Below are 26,372 nucleotides of genomic sequence, written 5' to 3'. Positions count from 1 at the left end.
GGGACTACGGCGGGGAGCGGCCGCCCGGTGGACGGGACGAGGAGGAGCGGCTGCGGTGCCGGTGGCTCGGTGGAGGAGCTGCGGGGCTCGGGGCGCCGGGGAATAAAGCCCGGAGGGCCGGAGCCGGGCGCCCCCCACCCCGCGTCCTCGCAGCCCGGGTCCGGGTCCGCTTCGCCGGTCTCCTCGTCCCGAGCAGCGGCGGGGTTTGGGGCTCCGCCGGGCGCTTCGGGGACTCGGGAGCCGGATCCCGGAGCCGCTGCCCGGCGACCGATGAGTAGCTCCGCCCAACTCGCCACGCCCCCTCGCCGGCCACGCCCCCGACCAGTCTCCACCCCCCCGGCGGGGCGGGGCTGAGGGAGCTTTGGCCCCCGGCGGCCGCCATTTTGTCGTCCCGCCGGGCCGGGCCGGGTCACCGGGCGGGGGCTGCGGCTCCGCGGGCGGAGCGGCCTGGCCCGCGGGCAGTCCCCGAGCACCCGGGGCCTGTTCCGGGGCTGAGAACCGGGCCCAGCCGTGGGTTTTACCGTAGCGGGAGGCGGGCGGGCGAGGTGGAGAAGGGGCTGCGGGGGGAGGACAGTAACTCCCGGGGGGCTCCAGAAGCCGAGTCGTGGGGTCAGACCCCGGCCCGGGAACCCCAAAGCCCCGTCTGGTCAGGGCTGGGGGAGGGAGCCCGAGTCCTGGCTGCGTGGGCCTTGGAAACAAGCCGGCGGGGGCGGGGGGGGGGCCAAGGCCCCTGTTTTGGGGGTGGGAAGCCGAGAGGGAGCCGAGCGTCTGCGGGACGCGACGCTTCACGCAGAGACCGAGTCCTGCGTTGGGGGAGCGTGAAGCCGGGCTCGTTCGGCCAATTTGGGGGCTTCAAACCAGGATCCTTCGGGCAGTTTTGGGTTCCTGAACTGGAGACCAGGTCATGTGTTTTGGAGCTCAGAAGCGGAGACCAAGTCCAGCATTTGGGAGCTTTAAACCGGGCTCGTTTGGCCAATTTCAGGTTTCTGAAAAGAGAGACTAAAAGTCCTGCATTTTGGGAGTGTCAAACCAGGCTCATATGGGCAGTTTAAGGACTTGACAAGGGAGACCAAGTCCTGCGTTTTAGGGCTCAGAAGCAGAGCCCAAATCCAGCATTTCGGGGCTTCAATCCAGGCTCATTTGGCCAATTTTGAGTTCCTGAACAGGAGACCAAGTTCAGCATTTTGGGGCCCAGAAGCAGAGCCCAAGTCCAGCGTTTTGGGGCTTCAAACCGGGCTCATTCAGCCAATTTTGGGTTTCTGAAAAGAGAGACCAAGTCCTGCGTTTTGGGGCTTCAGAGCAGGATCATTCAGGCAATTTTGGGAACGGGAGGTTTAAGTCCTGCGTTCTGGGGCTCAGAAGCAGAGACCAAGTCCAGCATTTTGGAGCTTCAGGCTCATTTGGCCAATTTGGGGTTTCTGAAAAGAGACACTAAGTCCTGCATTTTGGGGCTCAGAGGCAGAGCCCAAGTCTGGCATTTTAGGGCTTCAGTCCGGGCTCATTCGGCCAGTTTTGGACTCCTGAACAAGAGACTAAGGCCTGCATGTTTGGGCTGAGAAGCAGGATCATGCAGGCAATTTGGGGAACTGGAGACCAAGTCCTGCATTTTGAGGCTTCAAACCAGGCTCATTCAGCCAATTTTGGGTTTCTGGAGACCAAGCCATGTGTTTCAGGGCTCTAAAGCCAGGCTCATTTGACCAATTTGGGGTTTCTGAAAAGAGAGACTAAGTCCTGCGCTTCGGGGCTCAGAGGCAGAGCCTGAGTCTGGCATTTCAGGGCTACAATCCAGGCTCATTTGGCCAGTTTTGGGTTCCTGAAAAGAGACACTAAGTCCTGTGTTTCAGGAGTGTCAAACCAGGCTCATCTGGGCAGTTTAAGGGGTTGAAAAGAGAAACCAAGTCCTGTGTTTTGGGGCTGAGAAACAGAGACTAAGGCAGTCCTGTATTTTGGGGCTTCAATCCAGGCTCATTTGGCCAGTTTGGGCTTTGGGAACTGGAGACTAAGTCCTGTATGCTGGGTCTCAGGCCGCATCCCCCGTGTCGGTGCTTGAAAACCAGAGCCCCAGCCCGGCCTTGCTGGGACCGGGACTGGGCTCACGGGGGCAGCCGGAGGGTTGGAAGGCAGCGACCGAGCCCGGCCTCCCTGGGCTCCCGGCCGGGCTCGGCTCACTTGCCCGGTGCTGGGGCTCGGGAGACAGACCCGGCCCCGGGTTCGGGGGCTCGGGACCGGCCCCCGTCGCTGCTGCGGGGCCGGGCGGCAGAGCCCCAGCCCCGCGGGTTCCCGGCGAGGGTCCGGGGGCAGACGGCGCTGCGGGAGGAGCCGGGAGGCCCCTTCCCCGGGGGTGGGAGGGTGCGGCGGGACCCGGGCAGACGGTGCCGGGGCTGCCCCAGCCCTCGTCCGGCGTCTGCGCCGAGCCGCCGGTGCCTGTTGCGGGACACCGGCCCCGGCGGGAGCGGGAGAGGCGGGACTTGGGCCGCCGGTCCCCGCTCCCGGCTCGGACCCGGACCCGACCCCGGAGCGCGGCTCCTCCTGCCCGCGGCGCCGGGACGGGGAGGGCCAGGCGGGGCTCGGGGCTCCGGAGCGGCCGGTTCCCCGGCTGCTCGGGGCGGGAGAGAGCCCCGGGCCCCGCACCCCGCCGGCACCGCGCGCCCGCGAGGCCCGGCCCCACCTCACCGCCCCCGGCCTCCGCACCACCCCCGGAAAAGCCGCCGGGCCCAGCCGGGGCTCCGTCCCCGCGTCCCGAGCGACGGGTCCCGCCGAGCGCCCCCGACCCGCTACCAACGTCCGCCGCGGTCGCTGCCGGCGCCGGTCTGGCGGCGGAAGAGGAGGTGAGGAGGGGCGGGGCCTCGGCGCGCATGCGCGGGGCAGGCACAGGTGCGAGCGGGCGTGGTCTCCGTGCGCATGCGCGGAGCGGGGCAGGCACAGGTGCGGTGGGGCGGGGCCGCAGGGCGCCTGCGCGGGGCGGGGCGGGCACAGGTGCGACCGGGCGGGGCCGCGGGGCGGGGCCTGGGTGCGCCTGCGCGGGGCGGGGCCGAGCAGATTTGAGCCCCGGCGGCCGCCGTCGGCTCCCTCCTCTCGTTCCCCCGCGGCGGCAGCGGCGGCGGCCGGGCCGGGTTCCCCCGGCGGGGCCCGGGGCCGCGGAGCCGGGAAGGGGCCGCGGGGTGCTGCCGGCGGAGGGGCGGCGGGGCTCGGGGAATAAAGCCCGGAGGGCCGCAGCCCGGCGCCCCCCGCCCCGTCCTCGTTCTCGCCCGCGGCCGGGCCCGCCCCGCCGGTCCCCCCGGCCCGGCAGCGGCGGGGTTTGGGGCTCCGCCGGGCGCTCTGGGGACTCGAGAGCCGCGGGGTCCCGGCCCGAGCCGGGCGTTTCCCCGGGCGGAGCAGAGAGCCCCGGGGCTGCGGTCATGGGGCTGGGCCGGGGGCTGGAGCAGAGCCCCAGTCCCGCTGGTTTGGGCTCAGAAACGGAGCCCCGGGCGGCTGCTGCTGCGGCCAGAGCCCGGGGGGTGTTGGTGGGAGTTGGGGGAAGTTGGGGAACTGGTTTGGGTGTTGGGGGGGCACTGGGTGGTGGGGGCCTGGGTTGGGTGTTGGAGAATTGGGTGGTGGGGGCCTGGGTTGGGTGTTGGAGAATTGGGTGGTGGGGAACTGGTTTGGGTGTTGGGGGGGCACTGGGTGGTGGGTGGGAGGTGTAGGGGCCTGGGTTGGGTGGTGGGAGGTGGTGGGTGAGGGCTGCGGGGGGGGTGGGCAGGGTGCGTGGACCCCCACCGGAGGTGGGGGTCTGGTCGCGTTGGTCCCCGAAGCTTGGGAGGCTGGCATGCACCAGGCCGAATTAAACGTCTGAGATAGTCTCTGGGGGAAAAGGTGCTTTTCGCTGCGGGTTTCCAACTCTTTATTCAAGGGGTGTCCCACCCCCGGACCAGTGATTGAACAGTAAACACACGAGTCACTGCCTGTACAGTTATGACATTTAATATTCATATTCAAGTCATGACAGTGATTGATTTACGACCTTGCCAAAAGCCAAGATCGTCTTAACAAACACAAGCTGGAACAGGAGATGGAGCTGAAACCAACTGGAGTCTATAACAAGCTGGAGCTGTCCATGAGCTGGGGCAGAAACAAATGAGCTGCAGATGAACTAGAGCTGGAACACAAGCCAGAGCCATCCAAGAGCTTGAGCTGGGCCTGAAATGAATGGAGGCAGAAACAAATGAGCTGTAAACAGGGGGGGAGCCAACATGAACAGGGGCAGAAACAACCCACCTGGAGCTGCAAATGAGCTGGAGCCACAAATGAGCTGGATCTGAAACCAGGGCAGAAACAAACTGGAGCTGGACCTGCAAACAAACAGGAGCCTGAACCAATAAAGAAATGAAAACAAATGGGGGCCCAAACAACTGACCCGAAGCCCCACTGAGCTGGAGCTGTGCAGGAGCGGCAGCTTCAGTGCGGGCAGCCCGGCTTCTTCCTGGGGCTCCTGCGTCGGTCCCTGCGCAGGGAGGGATGTGGGACAATCAGGTCCTGGCAGCACGGCCTGGACCAAAGAGCCCCCGAGCTGCTGCCCCTGCAAACCTGCTGCCTCCCGGGCACAGGCAGCTCTGCCCAGGCCCTCGCCGGGGCTTTTGGCAGCATCTTGCCAGTGCCACATACCCATGATGGGAAGGGAGGGAGAGACGGGGATGGGACACCAGAAACTTCTCCCCAGGAGAGCGGGCAAGAGCCAGGAGCTGGCTGAAAACCCCCCGCACCCCATGCAGCAGCGGCAGCGGCGGCACAGACCGACAAATGGCAGCCCCGGGGCTGGGGCCAGCACCGCACCAGTGCCAGCGGGGTCTGGGCCTGACCCCAGCAGCACCCGCTCCTGCCCCCGCAAATGCACAGCACCGACCTGCTTGGCCCTGGCTCGGGGTGGGCTGCGGGAAGGGGAACCGTGGGCCCCCCCAGGGCCCCCCTGCACCCACAAACAGCCACGGGGGGAACAACCATCGAGGTTGAACAACCCGAGGGATGTGCACTGGGATCCCTTCTTCCCCCCAAAGGCACCCACCCTCCCCGTCCCTCGGCCGGCAGGATGAGGTGCAAAGCCAACCTGCCCCGAGCACAAAACCACTCCCTGAGCTCCGGCCAGGCCCAGCTCCCTCACACCCGCTCGGTCCTAGCGCCCCCAGGGCACGGCAGCCCCCGTGACCCCGCTCCCACAGCCAGGGACAGGACCCCCGCCTGCCCCTCCATTCCAGGGACCCTGCAGGGACCCGGCCCGGCACCGGAGATCCCCCAGGCCCTGCCAGCACAGCCAGCCCTGGGAGCTGAGCGCCCTGGTCCCACCGCACAGCTCCGCTCGGTCGCCGCCTCGGGACACTCACCTCACCAGGCACGTCCTCCGGGCATCAGGATGAGCCTTCCCCATGCATCGGCACAGCCGCGCCGCACCGCATGGGCCGCCAGCACCAGGACGGCCGTCGGTCCCCGTTCCCGGCCAGGTCGGCTTCACCATCTCACCGACGGGGCCGTGGGAGCCGGTGTGGGTCCCTGGAGCGGCCTCTGCTCCCACCGCAGCACATTTTGAGCTGGAAAAGAAGGTTTTCAGTCAAAGCAGGGCCCAGAGCTGCCCCTGGGCCCTCGCCGTGGCGAGGGTGACGCCGCACAGGCCCCAAGGGCTGAACCCCAGTGGAAACCACTTTGCCCCAGCAGCAGGTCCCACACTCACCGGTCCGAGCTCTCCCTGGCTCCAGCAGAGGAGGGGTCCGTCCTGCTGGCAGCCGCTCCGGAAAAGAGCTGGGGAGAAGAAACCAGCCGGCGCCTGTGCCGGGAGGGGACCCGGCCGCAGGAGGGGTCACCGGCCGCCCCGGCAGACCCCCGGCCCCGCCGGGTCCCCATCTCGCCCAGGTCCCAGGTGGGAGACGCGGCATGCAGAGCCCCCACGGCCGGTCGCCGGGTCACGGTTCGAGCAGGGGCTGATCCCGCGGTGGAAACGGGGAGCTGCCGGGGACCCCCAGCCCCACAGTCTGAGCTGCAGCCGCTACCCCCACCCCTCACCCCAAGAGGGGACCCCAGAGGGTCGGTGCCCAAACCCACCGGGAAGGTCACCGGGCACCCACGGGGGGTCCCGCTCCAGGGGGGAGAGGGAAAGGGACCACCGGCCCGCGGCTGCCAGGGCAGGCAGCGACGGCAGCTCCTGCCGCTGGGAAAGCCGGGGGCCCACAGCCAGCCGGCGCCGGGCCCGGGTCCCCCGTGGGTCCCGGCAGGAGCCCCCCCGCCGAGAGCCAGGGGGTCCGGCCCCGGGAGGGGACGGGGCAGCCCCGGCTGGCCGGTGCCCCCGCTCCCCCACCGGAGCCCGCCCGTGGGGGGGAGAAGGGACGAAACGGCTCCGGCTCGCCCCGTTCGGCCCCGGTTTTCACCCGTTTCCCCGCAGTTTCGCCCGGTTTCCCTCGCCCCGACCCGGAGGCGCCGGTGTCCGCTCGACCCCGGGAGCAGCCGCGGCGCGGGCGGGACCCGGGCGTGGAGGGGAAGATGCCCCGAGCCCGGCAGGGACCGCGCCGGCCGGAGACCCGGGACCGGGACCGGGACCGGGACCGGGACCGCGCTCCCGCCGCCGCCGCCGCTTCGCCGGTCTCCGCGACGGCGGCGCCCCCTGGCGGCCGCGGGGAGGTTTTGAAGCCTCGGAGGGGCTGCCGCGCCCCTGCCGCCGCCGAGGCACGTGACTGCGGGTGTGTCCGCGTGGGCGGGGCCTGGCTCGGGGCGTGGCCGGCTGTCTCAGGTGCGAGCGGGGCCGGTGTTTGTGGGGCCGAAGCTCGGGGCCGCGTTGGTGGGAGGTGGGGGGTTGGGGGGCCTGGGTTGGGTGTTGGGTAGTGGGGGGGAGGTGGGGGGGGGCTAGTGGGTGGTGGGTGGGTGTTGGGGGCTGGGGGAGGCGTTGGGTGGGGGGTGGGCAGGGTGCGTGGACCCCCGCCGGAGGTGGGGGTCCGGTCGCGTTGGTCCCCGAAGCTTGGGAGGCTGGCATGCACCAGGCCGAATTAAACGTCTGAGATAGTCTCTGGGGGAAAAGGTGCTTTTCAGACCCTCAACGGCATCTTGGAGTCCTGCCCTATTCAACGTCTGTACAATGCCCAGAAGAGTTATTAAGTAATTAGTTAATAATTATTCAGTATTAAAATATGATGTTAATATTCAGCGGATGCGTTACAGCCTGTAACAAAGGAGCAGAAGGTGTCATCAGCTCATGCTGGACCTGCACCGAGGTTCAACAGCCTCAATTTCCACCCTTTTTTCAGTATTTATACACCACCTTCAGTATTGATAAGCTAAATATTCCCAATATATTCAGCATGAACTTTTAACATTCGTATTGAAGGAGTGGGAATGATTTACACCCTCACAAAAGGCTCTTTTCAGCGCTGAAAGACAAGCAGTGCCGAGCTTGCCGCTCCTCAGCCGTGTTTGGTGCCGGGGGTCCCACCCCACCTGGGAACGCGCAACGGGGGCTGAAAGGGGGAGGCGCAGGGAAAGGACACCCCGGTCACGCTCTTTATCAGGTTTATAGCCAAACTTTATTCTCTGGCGTGCGCTGAGACAGTACAGTTAACACCCCGTGTGACAATTCATGTCCCTGCCACCCCCTCCCCACGGCCAGCACCACCCCAAAATGAACCTCCCAACCCCTGAAGACCGAGCACCGGGTTTGCCGTTTGTTTTTCTGTAGCGTTTTGCCTCGTTTTAAGAAGCAAACCAAGGCCGCTTGCCTTGGGCGTTAAACACGGAGATGTTGCCCTTCTTGCTTTGTTCCCCAGCGAGGCGGGGAAGCGACCCCGGGGCCGGGAGCAGGGGGTCCCGGCTGACGCAGAGCCACCCCCTCCACGCCGGGCGGGGGACGTACAATGTGCCCACGATGCCCCACCACGAAGGTGCAGGTCTCCCCGGGCCACCCTGGGGGAAGCGGCAGAGCCGGAGCTGGAGGAGCGTGGTGGGGGCGCGGATGGAGAACTCTGCCCGGCCTGGCTCCAGCGGTGCTGTGCAATGGGGCAGCTCAGCCGGGAGCAGAGGTGAGCTAGAGCCACTCCTCCTCCTCCTCCTCACAAGAGTATAAAAATACCAGCATAACTTTTCTTAGCTTTTCTTTTTTTCAGATTATTTCTTTTTTTTACAATTTATAAAACGCTTTTACCAAACCGAAGGGCGTGCTGCACTAAACTTCCGTTCCGTCGTGCAAATTGCTGTGGACTTTGACTTCCAAGTTCACCTGCTTCACCTTCCTGCCTTTCCCCTCGCAGACGCCCCCGGTTTCCCTCAATATATTAATGTTCCTCACGGTGCAGTACCGGCCGTCCAGGGACTTCTCGGCGCCCCTGGGCAGCTCCACCTTGGTGTTCAGGGGATGCTCCTCCGGGGCGGCTCTGGCAGCCTCCCGCTTCCTCCTCAGCTTTCGACATTTCCTGGTGAGGAGGCAAACTCCCGAAAGCACCAGCAGCAGCAGGGTGACGGCAGCGAAGGCGCTCCCCAGGGAAGCGCCCGTTTGAGATAAGGAGGCTGCGACGGCGGCTTCCTCCCTCTCCAAGATCAGCGACTTCATGTTGGTGCCGTTCTTGATCTGGTCGCCTTCGTTGTCGTAGATCAAGGAGTCGTCCAGGATCAGCCTGCCGTCGCTATCGACCAAGTCCCTGCGGCCGCGTTTCCAGCGGCGAGTGAGGGATCGCTGAACGCGAGGCCCCGCCATGCTCTCTGGGCCAATTACATAGATGACTTGAAGGTACCACTGGTGTCCAGCTTCCACCTGTGAGAAAGGGAAGACATGCACACAGGAAATTTTAACTACAGCTTTTAGATCAAGTGATTTTGTTACGTAAAGGTAGAGCTGGTTGCATTTTTTTGTCCCGTTTCTTGACTCCTGCAAATACCAACAAAAAAGCTCAGTGTGTTTTTATGAGCACCTGCAATAGTATTTACCACCAAGTGAGGTGTTCGGTCTTGTTGTCTATCTTTGGCAACGGCAATAATTAATTTAGGAATATTTATAATATGTTTTTAAAGAGCTTCTTTCCTGAGTGTTTTGGGAAAAAAAGTCTTAATCACCAGAATAAATTCCTCCATTTTCTGTGCTGGAGTTCGCTTCTTAACTGGCTCCACCATTAATTTATGGTACAATCCTAGCAATGCCAAGAAGCCCCTTAAGCAAACAGAGGTCACTAAGAGGGCTTCTCTGGGGAGGGACAAAAACCCCCAGAAATCAGGATATAAAATTCTGCCCTCGATCAAGAGCTTCCTCTGTCCCCTTCCTGTTTCTGCCACCATCTGCTCGGCTCCTCCAAGTCTCGTACTCGCCAGCCTCTGCGGACAGAGAGGAACCGCAACCAGAGGTCACCTGCCCCTGTAATTGGGAAGGGGTGCGGAGAGCTCTGAGCTGCAGCTACCTTCAGAGGAAGCGACAGCACCGTGTGCGCGCTCCACCACCGAACAGAGACTCTCATCTCCCACCTCGCCTTTATACCCAGGCAAATCAAGGAGAGGCCTGCTACAGTACGATCTGCAAATGCGGATGATCACGTGTACGGGAGGCCACCTCGCTTCACGGAGGCCATGTTGCGGGTGGGTGTGGAGGCAGCGCGTCCCACCACGCCATCAGAAAAGTTGGTTGAGGGTTGCCGTTAAACTGCAGAAGGCTGCAAGACCTACCCTCGCATGAATCTGGTTTCTCTAGGCAGCGTCAGGGCCAGAGCCTACAGCTCACAAAGTATTTGGGACACCCTGGACAGAGAAGTGAGTTTTGGGCTACCGATATCACTTGGTACGTACCTTGTAGAGAGCATCCACCTTGAGAGTAAATCCGTCGACTCCGGGCATGCTGCTTACCGAATGAAACTCAGACAGTTCGGAAGCAAAGTGGGCATCGAAAGGCACATCGTGGAAATACTTATCCGTCACTTCTGGTTGGTTTCGGTCCTGGAAATGAGAGAGGCGTTATGAAGAGAAGTGCATGCTGTCATCTTTCCAAAGAGGAGCCAGAAGCCAGGTCACTAAATAACACCTGCGTACTGCTGCAGAAATCGAATCCAAATGCCCAGTCTCCGCACCTACCTGTGGGCATGGACATTTCTTTAAACGCATAGCTTACTGCACAGAAAATATTTATGACCTATATGATTTGTAGACGCTTCATACTGGTTTAGCACTGATTGTGTCAGTATTAGGTTTGTAGAGCTGAAGATCAGGAGAGGAGTTTAACCAGCCTGCTCAAATACGTATGCCGAACTAACTAGTAACATTAACATTCCCCTCGTCCTGTGAGTGGTAACAGCGCTGCCAGCGAGGACGCTGGCAAATGTTAACTACAAAGCATGTAAGAAGAGCTGAACACATCTTGGGAGCTAGTCGTAGATTTATACAAGAAGAATTTCTGTGTAACTGGTAAATAAATCTCCCTTTATATGGTGCCAGTTCTGACAATTCCAAGCCATAGTATAAGCAGAGATCAAGGGAAATTTTAAAGTTTGGTACATCACTTCTTTTTCTTCCTAATTTGTGGTTTGTTTTTTCGTTTTTTTTTTAGACTGAGAAATACTCATGGATAAAGATGGAGGAAAAAGAGATCTTGGCTTCATGGTTTGCACCTCTTTGCCCCGTACTGCAAAGATCCACAACATTTCAATTCTCATCCCTTTGTAGTCAGAATCTGTTCGTAGCTGGGAAAAAAAACAAACAGAAAGCAGAAGCAGAGGACATTTTTGCAAACCAGTACTTCAGACCCCTCACAGACGAGGGAAGTGTTTAGCACAGGCATCATGCTTTATTCTGGCTCTGGTTTTCTGTGGCTGCACAAACGTGCAAGTGGCTGGGAGGGCGGCAGGGTCTGCCTGGAGACTCTGCAGGATGTTGCAGGGTTTGGGGGTGCCTGGGGAAGTCAAACAGAAAAACAGCAGTGCTATGTCACCTGGGACAGTCAGGCTAGAGAGAACTTGCGGACCGAAATAGCTAATATGAGCTAAATATCAGTACGTGCAGTGCCTCCCCCAAGTAGGAAGGCCATTTAGTTCCCAGGTCTCTTAGGTCAGCAAGAGGCTCAGAGACCAGACTTCTCTGGACATGATCACACACAATCCTGGCCATGGCGGTTTTGTCCACAGCAGAAAACTTACCAAGAGCAGAAATCGGTGTTTCAGGTGCTTGTTGGGTTGAATACAGCCATACTGGGGCCCCTCGTTATAGACGGTGCCTGTTGGGTCAAAGAAAGGCACGTAGCCATCCTTGCCTGTACACAGATAGACTTTTTCCAACTGCAGTTTGTAAGCGGCATTTAGGTTTTGTTCAGGGTTCCAGAGCACGCGGCCGTACAGGATTTGCCCTGAGGAGGTTGGGAGAAAAACAGTCTGGTTAAATTCTCCAATTCAACAAGAGAACCACTGTTAGAACCAAATGCACCAAACTACACATGGCTCTGGGTTTTGATTTTTGTGTGCAGATAACAAAATACCATGCCAGAGCACATTCTTGTCTTGTCGTGCTGTTACAGGGCTGTAACGTGCTCAAAATGCCATTTGTTGCTGTAGAAGAGGCAAAGCCAAATCTGGGTTTTACCCTTCTCTTTCACAGCAATGGAAGTTGTGAAGACAGAATCGTTAGGTACAAGCAGAAATGGAAAGAAAAAGAAAATAAATCCTACCCTTTGAAAAAGCCCCTTTGTAATCCATTTCTGCCAGAGACATTTCGGATTTGGTGGGGTCCATCAGAAACACCTTCTCATTGTTACAGAGCTGAAACTCTGTGTTTAGGGAGTAGACGACAGGAACTGGGCGGTTGGTCTGCTGGAAGGCAATCGGGATCAAAAATCTAAAATTGAGACAGGAAAGGAAAAAGGAGAGGTTTAGTTTGGACACACCTGAAGTTACATGCTGGTGACCTACACAGTCTGCTTCACCTTTCTTCCCTCCTGCTTTACTATTTTTAGTCTAGCAGCCTGTACTATGGTGGTATTCAACCCAAGATGACTTGTTGCCCCTCACCCTGACCCAGTTTTCCAGTAATGGTGCAGTGCTCTGCACGACCAGCTGAAGCCTCCTCCCAACAGGTTTCATTTTCTTTCTGTCTGGGGACAACCGAAGGCTACGCGGGCTTCTGCAGCCCCGAGGCTGAAAACGGTGGCCTGAGACGTATGACAGCCCAGGACAGCCCCTGGCAAAGACGCGTGCCTTGTGCTCGGGAGTGACAGAACCTGCCGTGCTACGGGCTGTCTGGAGCACCCCGACCACCAGCCCAGCCCAGAAATCTTTCAGGTCTCGGTTGTAGGGGGACTCCTGAGCCAAAGGGGAGGTTCCTCCCCTCCCCTTTTCCCTTTTCTCTTCTCCCTTTTCCCTTCTCCTTTCCCTTCCAGCGTGCCACACGCCTGCTGGGACCACAAAAACAACCCAAACGGGCTGAAACTGTCCTGCTGCCATGATGATGGGGACTCCTTACCGCTCAGGAGCGTGAGCTGTACAGGGCAGGGGCTTGTCTCCAGGCTCTATCCACGGCTGTGTGGGCTGCACAGTACAGGGGATTAAGAAGATCGTGTACTCTCCAGAGTAGTCCTTCCTGGGAACAAGACAGGAGACACTGCGGTCACCAAACGAGACTCCAAGCTATTCACCCAGCTGATGTGTTTGCTTAACATCCACCGTTTTCTAATTAATGTAAGCAGGCAAGACAAAGTTCATAGCAGGACCTCTCCCTCATCCCAGAAATCTCCAGAAGTCGCAGGAGCGACAAATTTGACCTGCAGTGTTTAATCTGACCCTCTGTGCAAGGAGCACAGACTGTAAGAATAAACAGTCACAGACAGAGCTACTAATGAGAAGCAATTTCTTAAAACAGTGAACCAAGTATTTCTAGATCCTTATATACCTACCTCCACCAAGCATAGCACTACCGATTAAGCCAGTCGTGGACATAAAATCCTGCTTTTAAGTTGCAGACTGCAAGACGACCTTGAATACATTGTCCCCTCTGGTATCTACCTACTCATTGGCTTAATTGCTAGAAAAATGCACGTACAAGGAGATGAACTGATTTTTCCCTCTAATACAACCAGTAGAGGAGCGTTTTCAGCCCTGACAGCGGCTTCCTGCGTGCTCTAGCTCTGAGCCCTTGAACAAGGCTGGCTCCTGACCACTCCACACTATCGCTGTGGCTGCTGAAAGGGCAACAGGGATTGCTCTCTCAGGCCTGGACTTGAAACTGCTTCGCCGCTGCTGTTAACTACATGCACGTTCATTGCTCAAGGAGAACATTGTGCTGTGGGAAGCTGCTGAAGGTGGCTGAACCCACAGTCCTCACCTGTTGTAGGAGCTGGTTGCTCTCCAGAGCTGGTAGGGAGAGTCAAAAGTCTGAGCGCTCCACAGCAGTTGCAGGTCAAATTCGATCCCTCCCAGGTGGTCTGGAGTCATTAAGAAAGACTTGACATCTGGCAGGCTGTGGTGCTCCATTACAAAAAGCCCTGGGGTGAGGACAAAGAGGTGACGGATGAGGCAGAGTACGGGGACACCCCATGTTGCACACCTCAGCACAGAGGGACACTGCTACCTGTGTTTTCAGAACAGATCTGTATTTGTAGGCTGACTCCTTCCTCTATCAGGACTAATGCTCTCACCTCTGAACTTGGCCTGTGTCTTGAACTCGATAACCAGCCTGCCATCCTCGCGGATGTAGATCCTGATTATCTGCAGCCGGGCTGAGAGAACGCTGTCCGTCTGAATCCCTGCACAGTGCAGCAAGAACAAAGTCACTGGGGAGGCCACACAGCACAGCTGGTCCTCAGGTGGGCTCTCTCAGCCCCATGTAGCTCCAGAAGCATTTGAGAGAACTCCAAAAAGGCATGGTTTAATTGGGATCATCCTCCAGTGAGTCAGCTATACACTTCCTCCATGATACACATGTGCCTCCTAAGTCTCACTCAAGCATAAAGGAAGTAAATATACTGAGCTCCCCTCTATGATTAGCCTGTGAATGTAACTTACTTTACATAATAAGTTGTAGATAATTGTTTCTGGGTGCTCCTGGCCTTAATTCCTGAGTGGCCCTCCATGACAAAGCTCTGCGAGTCCCTCCTCTACAATACTCAGTGTCACCGCTGGCAGGATAAAATCCAAGGTGAGGCATTGTCTGTTCCTCATAGCCCTTTGAGCAGCAATACTGCTCAAGGCTGCAGGCACGGGTTCACGGCACACACGGGCTCCAAATATTATGGGAAAGGAAATAGAAGACTCGCAGGTGCAGGATAAACCACATAGACGCACAGATTTTACGTCTTGGATGTAACCACCACAGAGCATAGGAACAATTTAGGGCTTGCCTCTGGGAGTGCTGCTGTTTTAACGAACAAGGGGATACTATGGGAAAAAGTCCATCTGTGAGAGCCAGGAGGCTGAGGAACGTGACTGCAGCTCCCACACAAGAATCACTGAAAAGTGTCGGAGAAATCACTCCAAATATCCCACAGGGAGCAACCTCTGCCTGCCTGTGGAGACTCTGATGAAGAGAGAGCTCTTCTCCTGCAGCACTTTCTAGGGCTCAGTGATAACTGTTCGCATTAACAGAGAGAGGCTGGGGGGAAATGACAGCCCCCTTGCTAAGCTTACACAAATGCAGGCATACCTGGACTCAGCCTGCACGCCCTTTACTTCAGTGAGTGCTACCCATGCTCAGGACTGCGGTGGCAGTGCAGAAACTAAGGGAAAAAACGAGAACAAACCAATTCTCCTGTACCCCTTCAAATGCCTCAGACCTACCCGTCCTCCAGAGAACAGTATCGTAGAAAAAGGAGAACTCCATCTCTGTGTGATGCTCAAGAGAAGCCCAACCTCTCGGCGCTGTCACGTAAATATAGGACACATAGAGTGGGACGTGGACTGTTAAGAAGGACTGAGCAGAGTCCCGTACCTGTCAATAAAACCCCCAAAAGGTAGTTATGCACCTTCCAAAGGCGAGACACTGGCCCAGACTCACAGCACCCACTGCATTTGCGTTCTGCTCTGCAAATGGGGAAAAAAGCCAGAGTACCTGCAACAGAAGACTCCTTTTTAGTTCTGGACCATAGGTGTCTTAAACACAGGGAGGATAATGTGGGGATGAAGTGTTTCTGAAGCAATATAATGTCATTGCTCCATAAAGCCTGAGCATTATTGGCAAATAATTAGCTGATTTGCAAAAAAGTTATTGCTGGACTGCCATTTGAAAAATAACAAACAACTGCTGGCAAAAAGCACAGAGTGCTCCTCACATACTACAAAACTCCTACAATTAAGTGACAGATGACTGTCTGAACTTTCTTTACCTTTACATGTAGGTACTTTAGACAAACCTGCATTTTAAATAAGGCTAAGCACTGAAGCACACTGGTGTCATGGTACAAAAGGAGCTGTGGCCACAACTTCACCTCAACCCCCCGCCCCAGTTTCCAATTCCATGAATTAAAAATAAGCATTTCTGCTTGCTCAGGACTGGCCCTAAGAGTATCTGAAATACCACAGCTCTCTGGCTATATATACAGCATTTATTAGCTGCAGAGCACAGCTGTACTCTGGAAGCCCCTGAGAGAGACATTCCAGACTGGTTGGTGCCAGTCTCCACTTACTAAATTATGCAGTTGTTCAGTTCAAGCAGCTTCTCTGGATTTCTGCAAATAATTGGAGCTATAAAAGGAAAGTTAACAAAGTATTCCAGACTGACAGGAATTGAAAGAGATGATGTTGGCCATAACAGTCTGACTGGGAATTTAATACAAGAACCTAACGAAGATGAGATACTCACTTAAGTGGGATGTACGTGTATAATCCATCCATGAGAGGGCAGTGAGACATGCCTAGTAGCAAAAGCCACTATTTTATAGAAGAACATTTTTGGCTTTTTGTCTGCCAGTCGGTTAGTTAAGAAATTACTTAAAAATTCCCATGACCTCGCTCCACTGCGGAGTATGAACTGATGTGCCTCTGCTCTGTTCTTTGCTCATTTATATTGGCTAAGAATACAGTCAAAATTGTAAAAGAATAGAGCACAGCTGAGAATGTTTTGTATTTCCAGTCTGTCCTTACATTTAAAAAAAATATTTTACTGGCACTCTGAAGGTTAAGAGAATAAAACCTATGTTACCCCAAGAAAAATAAACAAATTGAGAGCATTTCACAAAGCACTGTTCTTTTCTAGGTAAAAGGGGGATAAAGCCACGTTCCAGTTGTACAAAGCGGAGCAGCAAATATACGCAAACACAAAGCGGAACTTTACCTAAGAACTGAGAAAGATCTGGATTACATGGAACGAGTTTTGGATATGGCATCTCACCTGGAAGTCAGCGGTGACAGAGCCCCCACAGACATCAATTAATTCAGTCATGTCATAATAGGCATCAAAAGTCCAAATGCAGCTCTTCAGGTTGAGGTGCTTATAAAGCTGGATCGTCTTCGGCTCTCTCACTGTGGGGTCAAACTGGTAAGGGCGGTCGTAGCCAGGACCGAGAACGATGCTGTCGTAGGTCACTTCATCCAGAAACCCTGCCTCTGGGATTAAGAGACATCAGGACAGCGATCACTCCAGATTTCAAAGAACCTGAGGCCAAGTACTGAGGTCCCATTTTCACTCTCAAATCACGTCAGTGACTTTTATTATATTAGAGACTTAACGGGCTAGAGGTCAAACTGAATATACATGGGTCTTCACAGGGGAAAATGTTATAGGAATGGGGAGAGAATCCTAAAAACCAGACTTCTGAACCTATCAATTAAAGGTTGAAGTTAAAGTTTAAGAAATGCAGAACAGCTCGAGTATGAAATGAACAGAATGAAGTACAACAACCCCCCGCCCACCATGGAACAAGCATGGACCACATTATCCTTAGTGTCAGAGACACACATTGCCTTTTTATTTCAGCTCTGCCATTTACTTCAGCAGTGAATTTGCTTTTGCTGCTTCTTGTTGCCAGACGGGAGACCTCAGTGACAGAGACACAGTGATCCACTTCCTGTGGATCCCTCTCTAACCGCATAGATATCACAAGACAGATTTGAAAAGCAGAAAATCACCAGCACGGTGTGAACCTATAACCTTCTGGAACAGAGCAATGCTGCTTAAACCCATTATCTTTTAAACATTCCCATGCATCGCATCTCATCTTTAATGGGGCAACTCTATTCACTGCTGTTAGTTTAGGAAGATTAATTATTATTTACATAATGTCAAGAGAGCCCAGAGAAAGACAAAGCCGCCTTCTCTGCATTTCTTTACTGGCTTCTCCCTACCACCAAGTTCAGAAAGCAAAGTCTGGCTTTAAAGATTACCCGAGATGCCTCTGAGGTCTCTGATGGTGACCAGGTTTGAGCAGACATGCTGGTGCCTGTAGATAGACTCGGAGAGAAGGAAATGCAGGTTGTGCAGTGGCAGGGTGGAGATGAGGGGCAGCATACCATCCTGATGGGGGATCTGCACCGAAATGTGGATTCTGGAACAAATAGTGGATGAGACGGCATAAAAAAGCAGCCCTGGCAGGCACGGGAGCATTACCCCACGCCCCCCAGCAGCACAGCACAGCACAGACCGGGTGAGCCTGCTAGTGGCAGCCTGATACTTAGTTTCAGCTAAATTTCCCCATCTACACATCTGCTCCTTAAGCTGTCCCACCAACTCCAATTTCCTGAGGGGAAGGCGCACCCCCTCAGCAGAGTAGGGTGTGAGGAAGAGAGTGGGAGCGCTACGCTAAGCACCCTAAGCTGTTCAAGAGGGCACACAGCATGGAGGGATGTGGTTTCGGACACATCGGTTCTCCTCTTGACCCAAGCCAGCTCTGTAACCGCAGGGGGCCTGGTGAAGGACTGCACTCTCCCCTTCTCCAGGCTCATACCTGTTGGGATGCTCTTTGTGCTTGACATCCAAGTACTTCAGAGTGGCAATGAATGACTGTGCCTGGAAACCTCGGGCTGTCCCTGCAACCACAGGAGTGTGACAAATGGCACTGTCTGTGCCGATGGTAACTACATTGCTTCTCAGGGGGGTCCCCACATGGCCAGCCTTGTCCACAGCCTTGGCCACACAGCGCACGTGGAACCGCCGGCTGAAGTAAATGCTGTCCAGCACCTGCAGGGAACAAAGAGGGAGAAGCATGCATGTGGGTCAAAGACACCAGCGTTGCAACATCTGACCGTGTAGCAAAATCACATTATCCCGGTGTTTCGAGGCAGCACGGGGGCAAGGCACATGCAAATGCAAACACAAACCAGGAGCACGCGCGTGCCAATGTCTGCTTGGCTGCTTGGGTGTGCAGGTGCGATTGGCCTCTTGCTACCTACGCTGCAGTAGATGCTCAACTATGTTGGGTGCTTTACAATTTCCAAACTCTGCCCACATACTGAAGGGAGGGGAAGAGGGAGCCTGAGCTGTTATGATCTGCCAGGCTCCATCTGTCTCCTGCCACCAGTGATTTACTGAAGTGTCTGAGTGTCACAGCTACTTCCCACGTCAACAGAAGTGGTGTTTTTAGCAGGCTCAGTAAAGAACAGTGCTAAATTTTCTGAAGCCAAAAAAAAAAAAATCCCCAAAGAAGCACCCATACGTCTCATGCCGATTCCCAAATCCGAGGAGATTTTGGGTTTTAATCTCTGTGTTAACTAAGGTGTGCACTACCCACTAAAAATGTCTCAGACTCATGCACGAGTAGGCATGGTCTAGAAACACACCTGGATGCCTGAGAAGAGCTGAGACGTCACAGCTGGGAGTGCCTGGGAAAAGCCCCCAGAGGAAAACAGTAATTCTGTGTGTGGGGCAGGACGTGAACAGTCCAGGGACAGAGAGGTCTCAAGCCACACATGGAGCAATGCAGCAAAACGAGCGCCTGAAGGAACAGCGGTTCAGAACTTGAGCTATGCCCTTCCTGCAACTTGAGCAGGATGGAAGGAAAGCAGACAATACCACAGCCAAACCCCGGTAACACAGGTCACATCAACGTGCTGAGCTCTTATTCAGGCACGGCCACTTTTTCAGGTGCGTGACTTTTCAGCTGCAGGAACGCAACCAAATTTCACGTGTGATCGTACAGTACACAGACCGACAGAGCTGCCCCAAGCTCTCGCTGACTTACGCCACACGCTCTTGCAGCTTTGCCATGCCAGTACCTAACCATATACCTTATGGTTGATGCTAGTGAATGGTGTGTTGTCAGTGATGGTTTCAAAAGGCGACCTGGCTCCATTCCCATCCGTGGGGGTTGCTACCTCCCAGCTGAACTGTATTGAAGACTGATTGATCCCAGCCTCGCTGCAGCGTTCCTTCGTGACCGTGTACTTGGGGAAGTGAGGGTCACAAGGAGTGACACAGATGAGCGGATAGCCTGGGGAAGGGGATTTCTTAGCACCGTCCTTGGTCACTTCTTCCACCCGGTCGTAATCAGCCAGGGTGACGACCTGTATGGATGCAAGATGGTAGCATTCGCCTGGGGCTGAGGGGAGAGGCAGAAAAGGCAATCCTTCCCACACACTCCAAGCCTGCTACATCATTGCAGTTCTTAATTTTACTTCAGAAACCCCGCTGGGGTTTTCAGTCTGTACTCAAAGCGTACTAAATCATGTCCATTGGAATGGGTGACTTACCACGGGAGGTGCTGGTAGAATCAGACTCCCTGCTGCCTCCTGATCCAAAATAGTCACTATTGCAGTGCTGGTGTCCCCAAGAACAGCTTCCACTGGATCATCTGGACCCAGCACCAGAGAAAAGGACTCATGCCACTCCCGGTCTTCATTGGACATGATCTCCACCCTAAACATGATGTGGTTCACGCCTGTGAGAGGAAACAGAGACAACTCAATTCATCATCAGATATTGCTCTGAAGTCCTCATAAAAAAACTGCACAGCTGGTCAAGGCTATGATCACTGAAACATTATGATAAAATATGCATTATAAATTTTATTTCCACTCATTGCTACTAATAATTTAGTCCTGTCCACACAGGAGTCTACTCTATACGTAAAACTCCAGCTATGACAATTGATCAGGTGACAGATGTACTAGCAGATGCCATCTGAGGATTAATAATGCCTGTCTTGTATTAGCTGTCTGTAGTAAAAATCTATGATCCAAAGTACATCCCCACCCCTGCTGTAAGGATCTCTGGTCTCTCTCACACCAGTATGCAGAACTGTTTGGTGAGGGCTTCTTGGTCCAGCAACATGGTCTGAGCTGTTGCACTGGATCCTGCAAGATCTCTGCTGAGCTTTACATTCTCTGAAGACTGCTTTATTCTCGCCTGCCAGATGCTAGTGCTTCTTCCTCTGTTCTGATCACCCTTCATTTAACAGTTCAGCCTTTTTGCATAACAAAATTATAGCCACAGCAGAGTGCAAGGCTGCAGCCCAGAAGAGTCACACTTTTTTAAAAAGACCACATAGTAAGTGGTCTGTGTAGTATATTTAAAATACATTACCAAAAAAACCAGAAAAAAAACCCCAAACAAACCAAACCCCAGATCCTTCTCATCCAGCAGGGCATTGTGAAGGGATGAAATGTTGTACACAAGAGAAAACATGGCAAGATTTGGGATGGCCCTCCCATTTTTTCAAGCGACATTAATTCCAGTGAGCAGAAAGTCTCAACCCTCCTTCTGTCTCCTTAGGCATTTACAGTCTTCTCAGTGAAGAGCTCACCACCTCCAGGCTTTCATTCCCTCCTCCTTTTCATTGCCCCCCTGCTTGGGCAGCAGCTTGGCACTCAGCTTAACCAGCGGAGAGGGCTGGTGCTCAGAACACCAGTGTGTTTGAACTGAGAATGATTAGGCAACCAGAAGGGGAAAGGGGAAAGGACATGTCTAATGCAAGGAAAGGGGAAAAGTCTTGCACCCCACCTGTAACACACTGAGGAGCTGGATAGGTGTTTCCTCCCACAAAGACCGTGATGAGTCCAAGATCAAACCCCAAATCAAATCTAAACCCCAAAATCTAAGGGTATTTTATGCCTTCTTACAGTTAATACAGTTCGCTTCACTGGGAGCAGTTAGACTTGTGTTACGTTGTAAACCTCATGCAAAAAGTGGCTTTTTCCAAATCTGCTGAATGTTCCCCTTCAATGCTCTTTCCTGATATACACAAAATGTCGCTGGTCACGCCACCACCTCTAACCTTCCCTCCAAGGATGCTTTACCTGGGCTGAATTTGAGCATTCGACTCTTGGGATAGTAATCCACTCCGGCCTGAGCTGAGCCATCGCGGGTGCTGCAGCGGACTTTTGAGGTCCTGTTCTGATCCCCTCTCCGGACCACCTTGATATTTAAAACAGCAACACCCTCCGGGCCAGGCGGCTCCCGTACTTGGTACGCAGCTTCTTCAAACTCAATGGTGGGTGCTAAAGAAACAGCAGTGAAGAAAAAGCCCCAGGTTAGCACACCAGCTGACTGTTTACAGATGAAGTGCATTCAGCAGCTGGGGCGAGCTAAGCTCAGCTCCTTTTAGACTCTATCTACAAGTCTTCAGAGCAAGGGGGTCCTCAAAGCAGGGGCCAAAACTGCAGCCGTAAGTGTTGGATGTGAATTAGGGCAAGGGGTGGGGCAAAACCCAACACATGTATTGGGCTACAGAGGATGGCAAATGATTCTCCCATCCCCTGCCTCCCACTGAACCGCACAAGCCACGTGATGGTGCTACAGCCCCCACTGGCAGTCACACCGGAGGGACTCGGCATCCCCCTTCTTCCCCACAGGTCTCTCCAGGCTGTGATGCTGTGGAGGGAAGGCAACATCTCCCAGGGGAAGCACAGCAATTCCCTGTGCAACTGCAGGGGAATGGGAAATGGGACAAATGGTGCGTTCAAGCCACTGGTATTCGATCCCTCCCTTATGACCAGTCCAGTGCACAAAGCCATCACATCAGTGACCTGCACGCAGAGCTGTGACCATGTGACCGGAGGCATTCACGTGTACTAAATTAAACTGCAGACTGTTGATGAGACTGTGCTGACTACCTGGGAGCTGCATCCTACACTACAACTACGCCCTTGTTGAGCGTCCTCGCTTACCGTCTTCGTCATTGGTGACAGTTACGGTTGCCACGTCCATCTTCCCAATCCTAGCTCCACTCCAATGGTTTCCAAGTGGGCTACCAAGATAGACCTGGAACTGCTCTTCTGGTTCAAAGGCAGAGTCATCGCTGATATAAACACTGCAGTTCTTCACCTAAAGCCAAGTAAGCAGGAGAAAACAGCAAACATTCATAAATCCGATGAAGCCACTTAAAGGCCACTCTGTACTTCACTATCTAGGGTTTAATGTCTGAGTACTGTCAATCCTGGAAGAAACACTTCTATTTTTAAGGCTGCTACTTCAGTGTGGACAAACCAGACAGTTACATGATGAGACACAGCAGTGAAGACATCTACTTCCACAAACCGACAGGTCTCTGCTACAACAATCCTGAGTCCTACTGACACAGAGGATTTGCATTTCATGTTTTAACCAGTTTTATTGTGAAACAAACAACCCCTCCAGGGTCATGTCATATTTCCAGAACCAGAAGAATTTGTGACTTTAAGCATCTACGAAACCAGTTTGGACAGCCTCTGTGAGCTCCCTCTGACAATGAATGCAGAGGCAAGGAAGAAATCTGAACCTCTTCTATCAATGGTTCTTCATTCTCCCTATAAGCCAGGCTCAGCTCACCTTCTCCCCTTTCAAGAAAGTGATGCGAGACTCCTCCGCATTTCTCCTCTCTGCAAAGTCCTCCATGACCTCTGCTGTCTGGCTCTGGGTGTAGCACCTGACAGAGGACTCGTAGCTCAGGTCCCCGGTGCGGAAGATGGGGATGTGCAAAGTACCCTCCTTCTCCTTCACCGTGTATGTATCCTTGGTGAACTGCATGCTTGGTACTGCAGGAGGTAATGAAAAGGGTCAAGCAGCGTTGAAGCTCCACAGAGAGACAGGAGCTAATCGAGGCACATACACCCTGGGAGAACTGCTGCATGGAGTCTGACAGCCAGAGAATAAAACAGCCGCTTCACTGTGCCTCAATACACGATTTGGTTTGAAACAAACAAGTGACTATTACTGCCATCAACCCTCTATAGAGCACAGGCTGAGCAGACCCTGCAGCGCTTCAGAAAGAAGGCATCTCTCCTCATCCTCTCTCAGTCACCTAACTCCAACAGTTGATGAAACTTGTTCCTTCCCTACCATTTTGGTGCTCTTGGAATGCACTGGAGAACAAGACAGGGCTGGTGGTACAGGGATGGTGTGCTTATGAGGCACGTCAGGAAGGGATTATATCAGGACTCAGTACTGCAATGGATGCTATGTCTCAAAGCATTATCCTACCGCCTGTGGACAGACACAGAACAAATAGTTTGCAGCAAAGAGGGCTGACCTCAACAAAAGATACAAAGGCAGAAATGATTATACGACAAAGTTAGATTATACAGTGTGTGCCTTCCTCAGGCGAGCAAACATGAGAGATGTTAAAACACAAGAGAAAGTAAACATGCAGTAAGGCTTTCTCACATAGTAAGGGGGACTTCAGCTCACAGAAAGCATGAAACGAGGACTGAGCTCTGAGCAGAGGAGGCAAAGCATGGCTGAAAGTGAGGGGCACTACAGGAAAAGTCATTCTGCACTTCTGAAGACTCCAAATTCTTGTGGACAGTGAAGCATGGAAGGAAAGAGGGCAGCCAAATGGAATGGGAGGATCCCAGGAAAATAGGCTAAATCCAGCCAAGAAATAACCTAACTTGGACTAGCCTCCTGCTGCGTGGAAGTGTGAAGGAAGAGGCTAGGATGGACTGGATGGAACTGCCATGGATAACTTACCATCTTGGAAGATGTCATTAATGGCCACGATCGCTTGGAACGGCTTTGTCAGCTCAGCTCCATGGGGTGAGCTGAGATAAACAACAAAGGTCTCCAGCCCTTCTATCACTGGGTACTGTGCATCATCCAGGATTGTCAGAGTGCAGAACTAGAAGAAAAGCAGACGTCCTGCTTTTAGAGATGCAAAGCTGTCATCCTTGCCAGTACTTGCATTTGGGTGTCTAATGTAAAGTCATTATGTCAGGCCTTTTCTGAATTCATTAATCAATGGAAACAATGTTCTAGATAGATCTGGCGTATCATTTCAGAGAATTGGCAGCCATCTTTATCCTGGGAGAGGTGGCCTGACCGAATCTTCTCTGGCTGGAGCGCTGATCAGATGTGAGTCTCTGCCTAGCAGATTAATTAACAATTCTCAAGTGGCCCTGAGAGGATTTTCAAAACAGGCAAATGGCAAATACAGAGTATGCACATAAACAAGAGAGAGGGGTCACCAGACAGAGCAGACTCATCAGGAGTCAAAGTGGCTCCTCACCTCTTCCGTCTTGCCTGGCCTGAACTCTATTTTTCTGGAGCTGGGGACATAATCAATTCCCGGGCTGGCAGATGGAGGGTCTGACGTCCGAGTGGCACACCACACCGAGATGGGGGTTGAGAGATCAGGTCCCTGTCGGAGGACTGGAATCTCAATGTTTCCTGCATCGCCAGTTGCACGTGAGAGAGAACCAAGATGAGAAAGCAGCCACATACCACAAAACCATTCCTTTCCCTTCAGCATGCCCTTCTCCCTTCACCACTGCTCCTGCACCCAGCACAGGCTATTGCAGAGAACAACGCCCAGCCTTCCCCACAGGGGCAGAGGGAAGAACAGAAACGCTCTGCAGACCTTTTACAATTCTGCTGCTGTGCCCTAAATCGCTCCTTCTGATACCTCTTTCTGGTGAAAGCATGCTTTCACGGTAAGCACCCCAAGGCGGTGTGCAGCAGCCCTGGGGGAGCCCCCTGCTACTCTTCACCTGCAGCCTCGCTGACGGTAAAAGTAGCATTCCCCAGGAACACCGTAGAGGCATCGTTGGGACCACCGATGAAGACGCTGGCTGATGCCCGGCTGCCAATGCGTGCATTATCTGAGGCATCGGCCAATACGATCTCAAACTCCTCTTCTTCTTCGTATTCACTGTCATCGATCAGCATGACGTCACATGTCGTCATGGTGACACCCGGACCAAAAACAATGCGGCTGTCATCCGCCATCCCCCGGGACTTGAAGTCGGAGCCTGATTCCAGCATATAAAGGCTGCTTCCCTTGGCTGATTTGGGGACAGTGTAGCAGATGGCGGACACAGTGCTGCTGGTATCCCCTAAGATGCAACAGGGAAAAAACATAACTCCATGGGAATACTTTTACTCTATTTCGTGGAGAAACCATTCACTTAAATAATAAAGCAGCATTCAGAAAAGAGGGTGAGGAGTAAAAAAGAACACCACCCCTGCTCTAAACTTGCATAAAAACTGGCTTAGGTCTGACTTCCAGGCATACTCCAAATCTGCACTCTTGGTTACTACGATCAGGAAACGGGTGGCACTTGCCTATTAGAGAATATACAGTATAGTGATAGGGTCCACATAAAACACAGTATCTAGATCGCAGAGAAGCAGCAAATAAATACAAGGGTTTGCTCCTGCTCATGCTGGGAAGAGAAATGAATCTGAAAGTAAGGAGCTTTAACTGCGCTGGTGAATCTTACAGCAGAGCTGGGAAAAATAAAAAACCTCACCCATCTGCCCTGTGTTGTTGCTTGTTATTTCAGTTGCGCCAGAAAGCTACTTGCAAAAAATCAAAGAATCACCCCAAAATCATAAACAAGCAAACCCCAAGGAACACCACTTGTTTTGGGGGGTCACTGTTATTTGCCTGCCAACAGGAAACAGTTGTTTGCCTGAGCCTGGCAAAGGTATATACTGCAAAGACTCCTCAGCAGCTTTGCAGTAATCCTAGTCATGTGATAAAAGACTGCAGGATACAGGCACTAAACTGCTTTTATTATCTAGAAAGTACAGAATTAAAATCCAAGCTCTAGGCAGCCACACATACTTCACAGTCTGTCCACAGGTGCTTCACTTCTCTCTGTCCCCAGTTTACTGTTGGCCACAGTCTCCAGGGCTCCCCATCCACTCTCTCTGCTGTGCGGGTTCAGACTCTGCACGTCTCACCCACAGCAGTGCCTGCAGAGCCGCTTTCCCTCCCGTGCCGCAGAGCCCCGCGGCAGCACAGAAAATCGTTCTGCCCGGCTTGACCCACCTTTCCTTTCAACAGGAGCAGAAAGAAAACCAGCGCTCTCGCTGATATGGTACGTCTTCCTGTCGAACTGCAGGGTGGGCTCGTCCTCTGTGTCAGTGATGGTGACTGTGGCCCGGGTGACGTTCCCCAGCAGAGCGTAGGCTGGCATGCTGAGCTCGACGGCGAAGCTCTCCGTGCTCTCGAAGATGTTGTCATCATTAATGATGATGGTGCAGGCCTTGGTGTCCTCCCGCTCCTCAAACTGCACCTGGAAGGCAGCAAGTGGCCTGCTCTCTTTGGACTGGGGTCTGAAACT

The 26,372-nt window shown here is 54.2% G+C and overlaps 1 protein-coding gene across 1 annotated transcript in view; it reads right to left on the bottom strand.

Annotated features, from left to right (window-relative positions):
- Positions 1-7,347: 7,347 nt before the first annotated feature.
- The window catches only part of FRAS1 (Fraser extracellular matrix complex subunit 1), a 174,585-nt gene continuing 155,560 nt past the window's right edge, over positions 7,348-26,372 (bottom strand). The window contains exons 54-73 of the mRNA XM_052812807.1: positions 26,078-26,324; positions 24,792-25,136; positions 24,311-24,471; positions 23,776-23,923; positions 22,636-22,841; positions 21,996-22,152; positions 21,126-21,326; positions 19,581-19,768; positions 19,119-19,394; positions 17,840-18,072; positions 17,280-17,440; positions 16,288-16,502; positions 14,739-14,889; positions 13,601-13,708; positions 13,288-13,447; positions 12,430-12,546; positions 11,639-11,805; positions 11,115-11,320; positions 9,775-9,921; positions 7,348-8,755 (exon numbers count right to left, since the gene is read on the bottom strand). Of these exons, the coding sequence (XP_052668767.1) occupies positions 8,171-8,755; positions 9,775-9,921; positions 11,115-11,320; positions 11,639-11,805; positions 12,430-12,546; positions 13,288-13,447; positions 13,601-13,708; positions 14,739-14,889; positions 16,288-16,502; positions 17,280-17,440; positions 17,840-18,072; positions 19,119-19,394; positions 19,581-19,768; positions 21,126-21,326; positions 21,996-22,152; positions 22,636-22,841; positions 23,776-23,923; positions 24,311-24,471; positions 24,792-25,136; positions 26,078-26,324 (4,179 nt within the window). The 3' untranslated portion in view covers positions 7,348-8,170. The remainder of the gene's footprint in view (positions 8,756-9,774; positions 9,922-11,114; positions 11,321-11,638; positions 11,806-12,429; positions 12,547-13,287; positions 13,448-13,600; positions 13,709-14,738; positions 14,890-16,287; positions 16,503-17,279; positions 17,441-17,839; positions 18,073-19,118; positions 19,395-19,580; positions 19,769-21,125; positions 21,327-21,995; positions 22,153-22,635; positions 22,842-23,775; positions 23,924-24,310; positions 24,472-24,791; positions 25,137-26,077; positions 26,325-26,372) is intronic.

The sequence above is a fragment of the Harpia harpyja genome, chromosome 2 (genome assembly GCF_026419915.1).
Source record: "Harpia harpyja isolate bHarHar1 chromosome 2, bHarHar1 primary haplotype, whole genome shotgun sequence".
In the NCBI taxonomy this organism is placed as follows: Eukaryota; Metazoa; Chordata; class Aves; order Accipitriformes; family Accipitridae; genus Harpia; species Harpia harpyja.
Note: the sequence above shows the minus strand (reverse complement) of the source record. Positions and strands in the feature narration are given on the sequence as shown.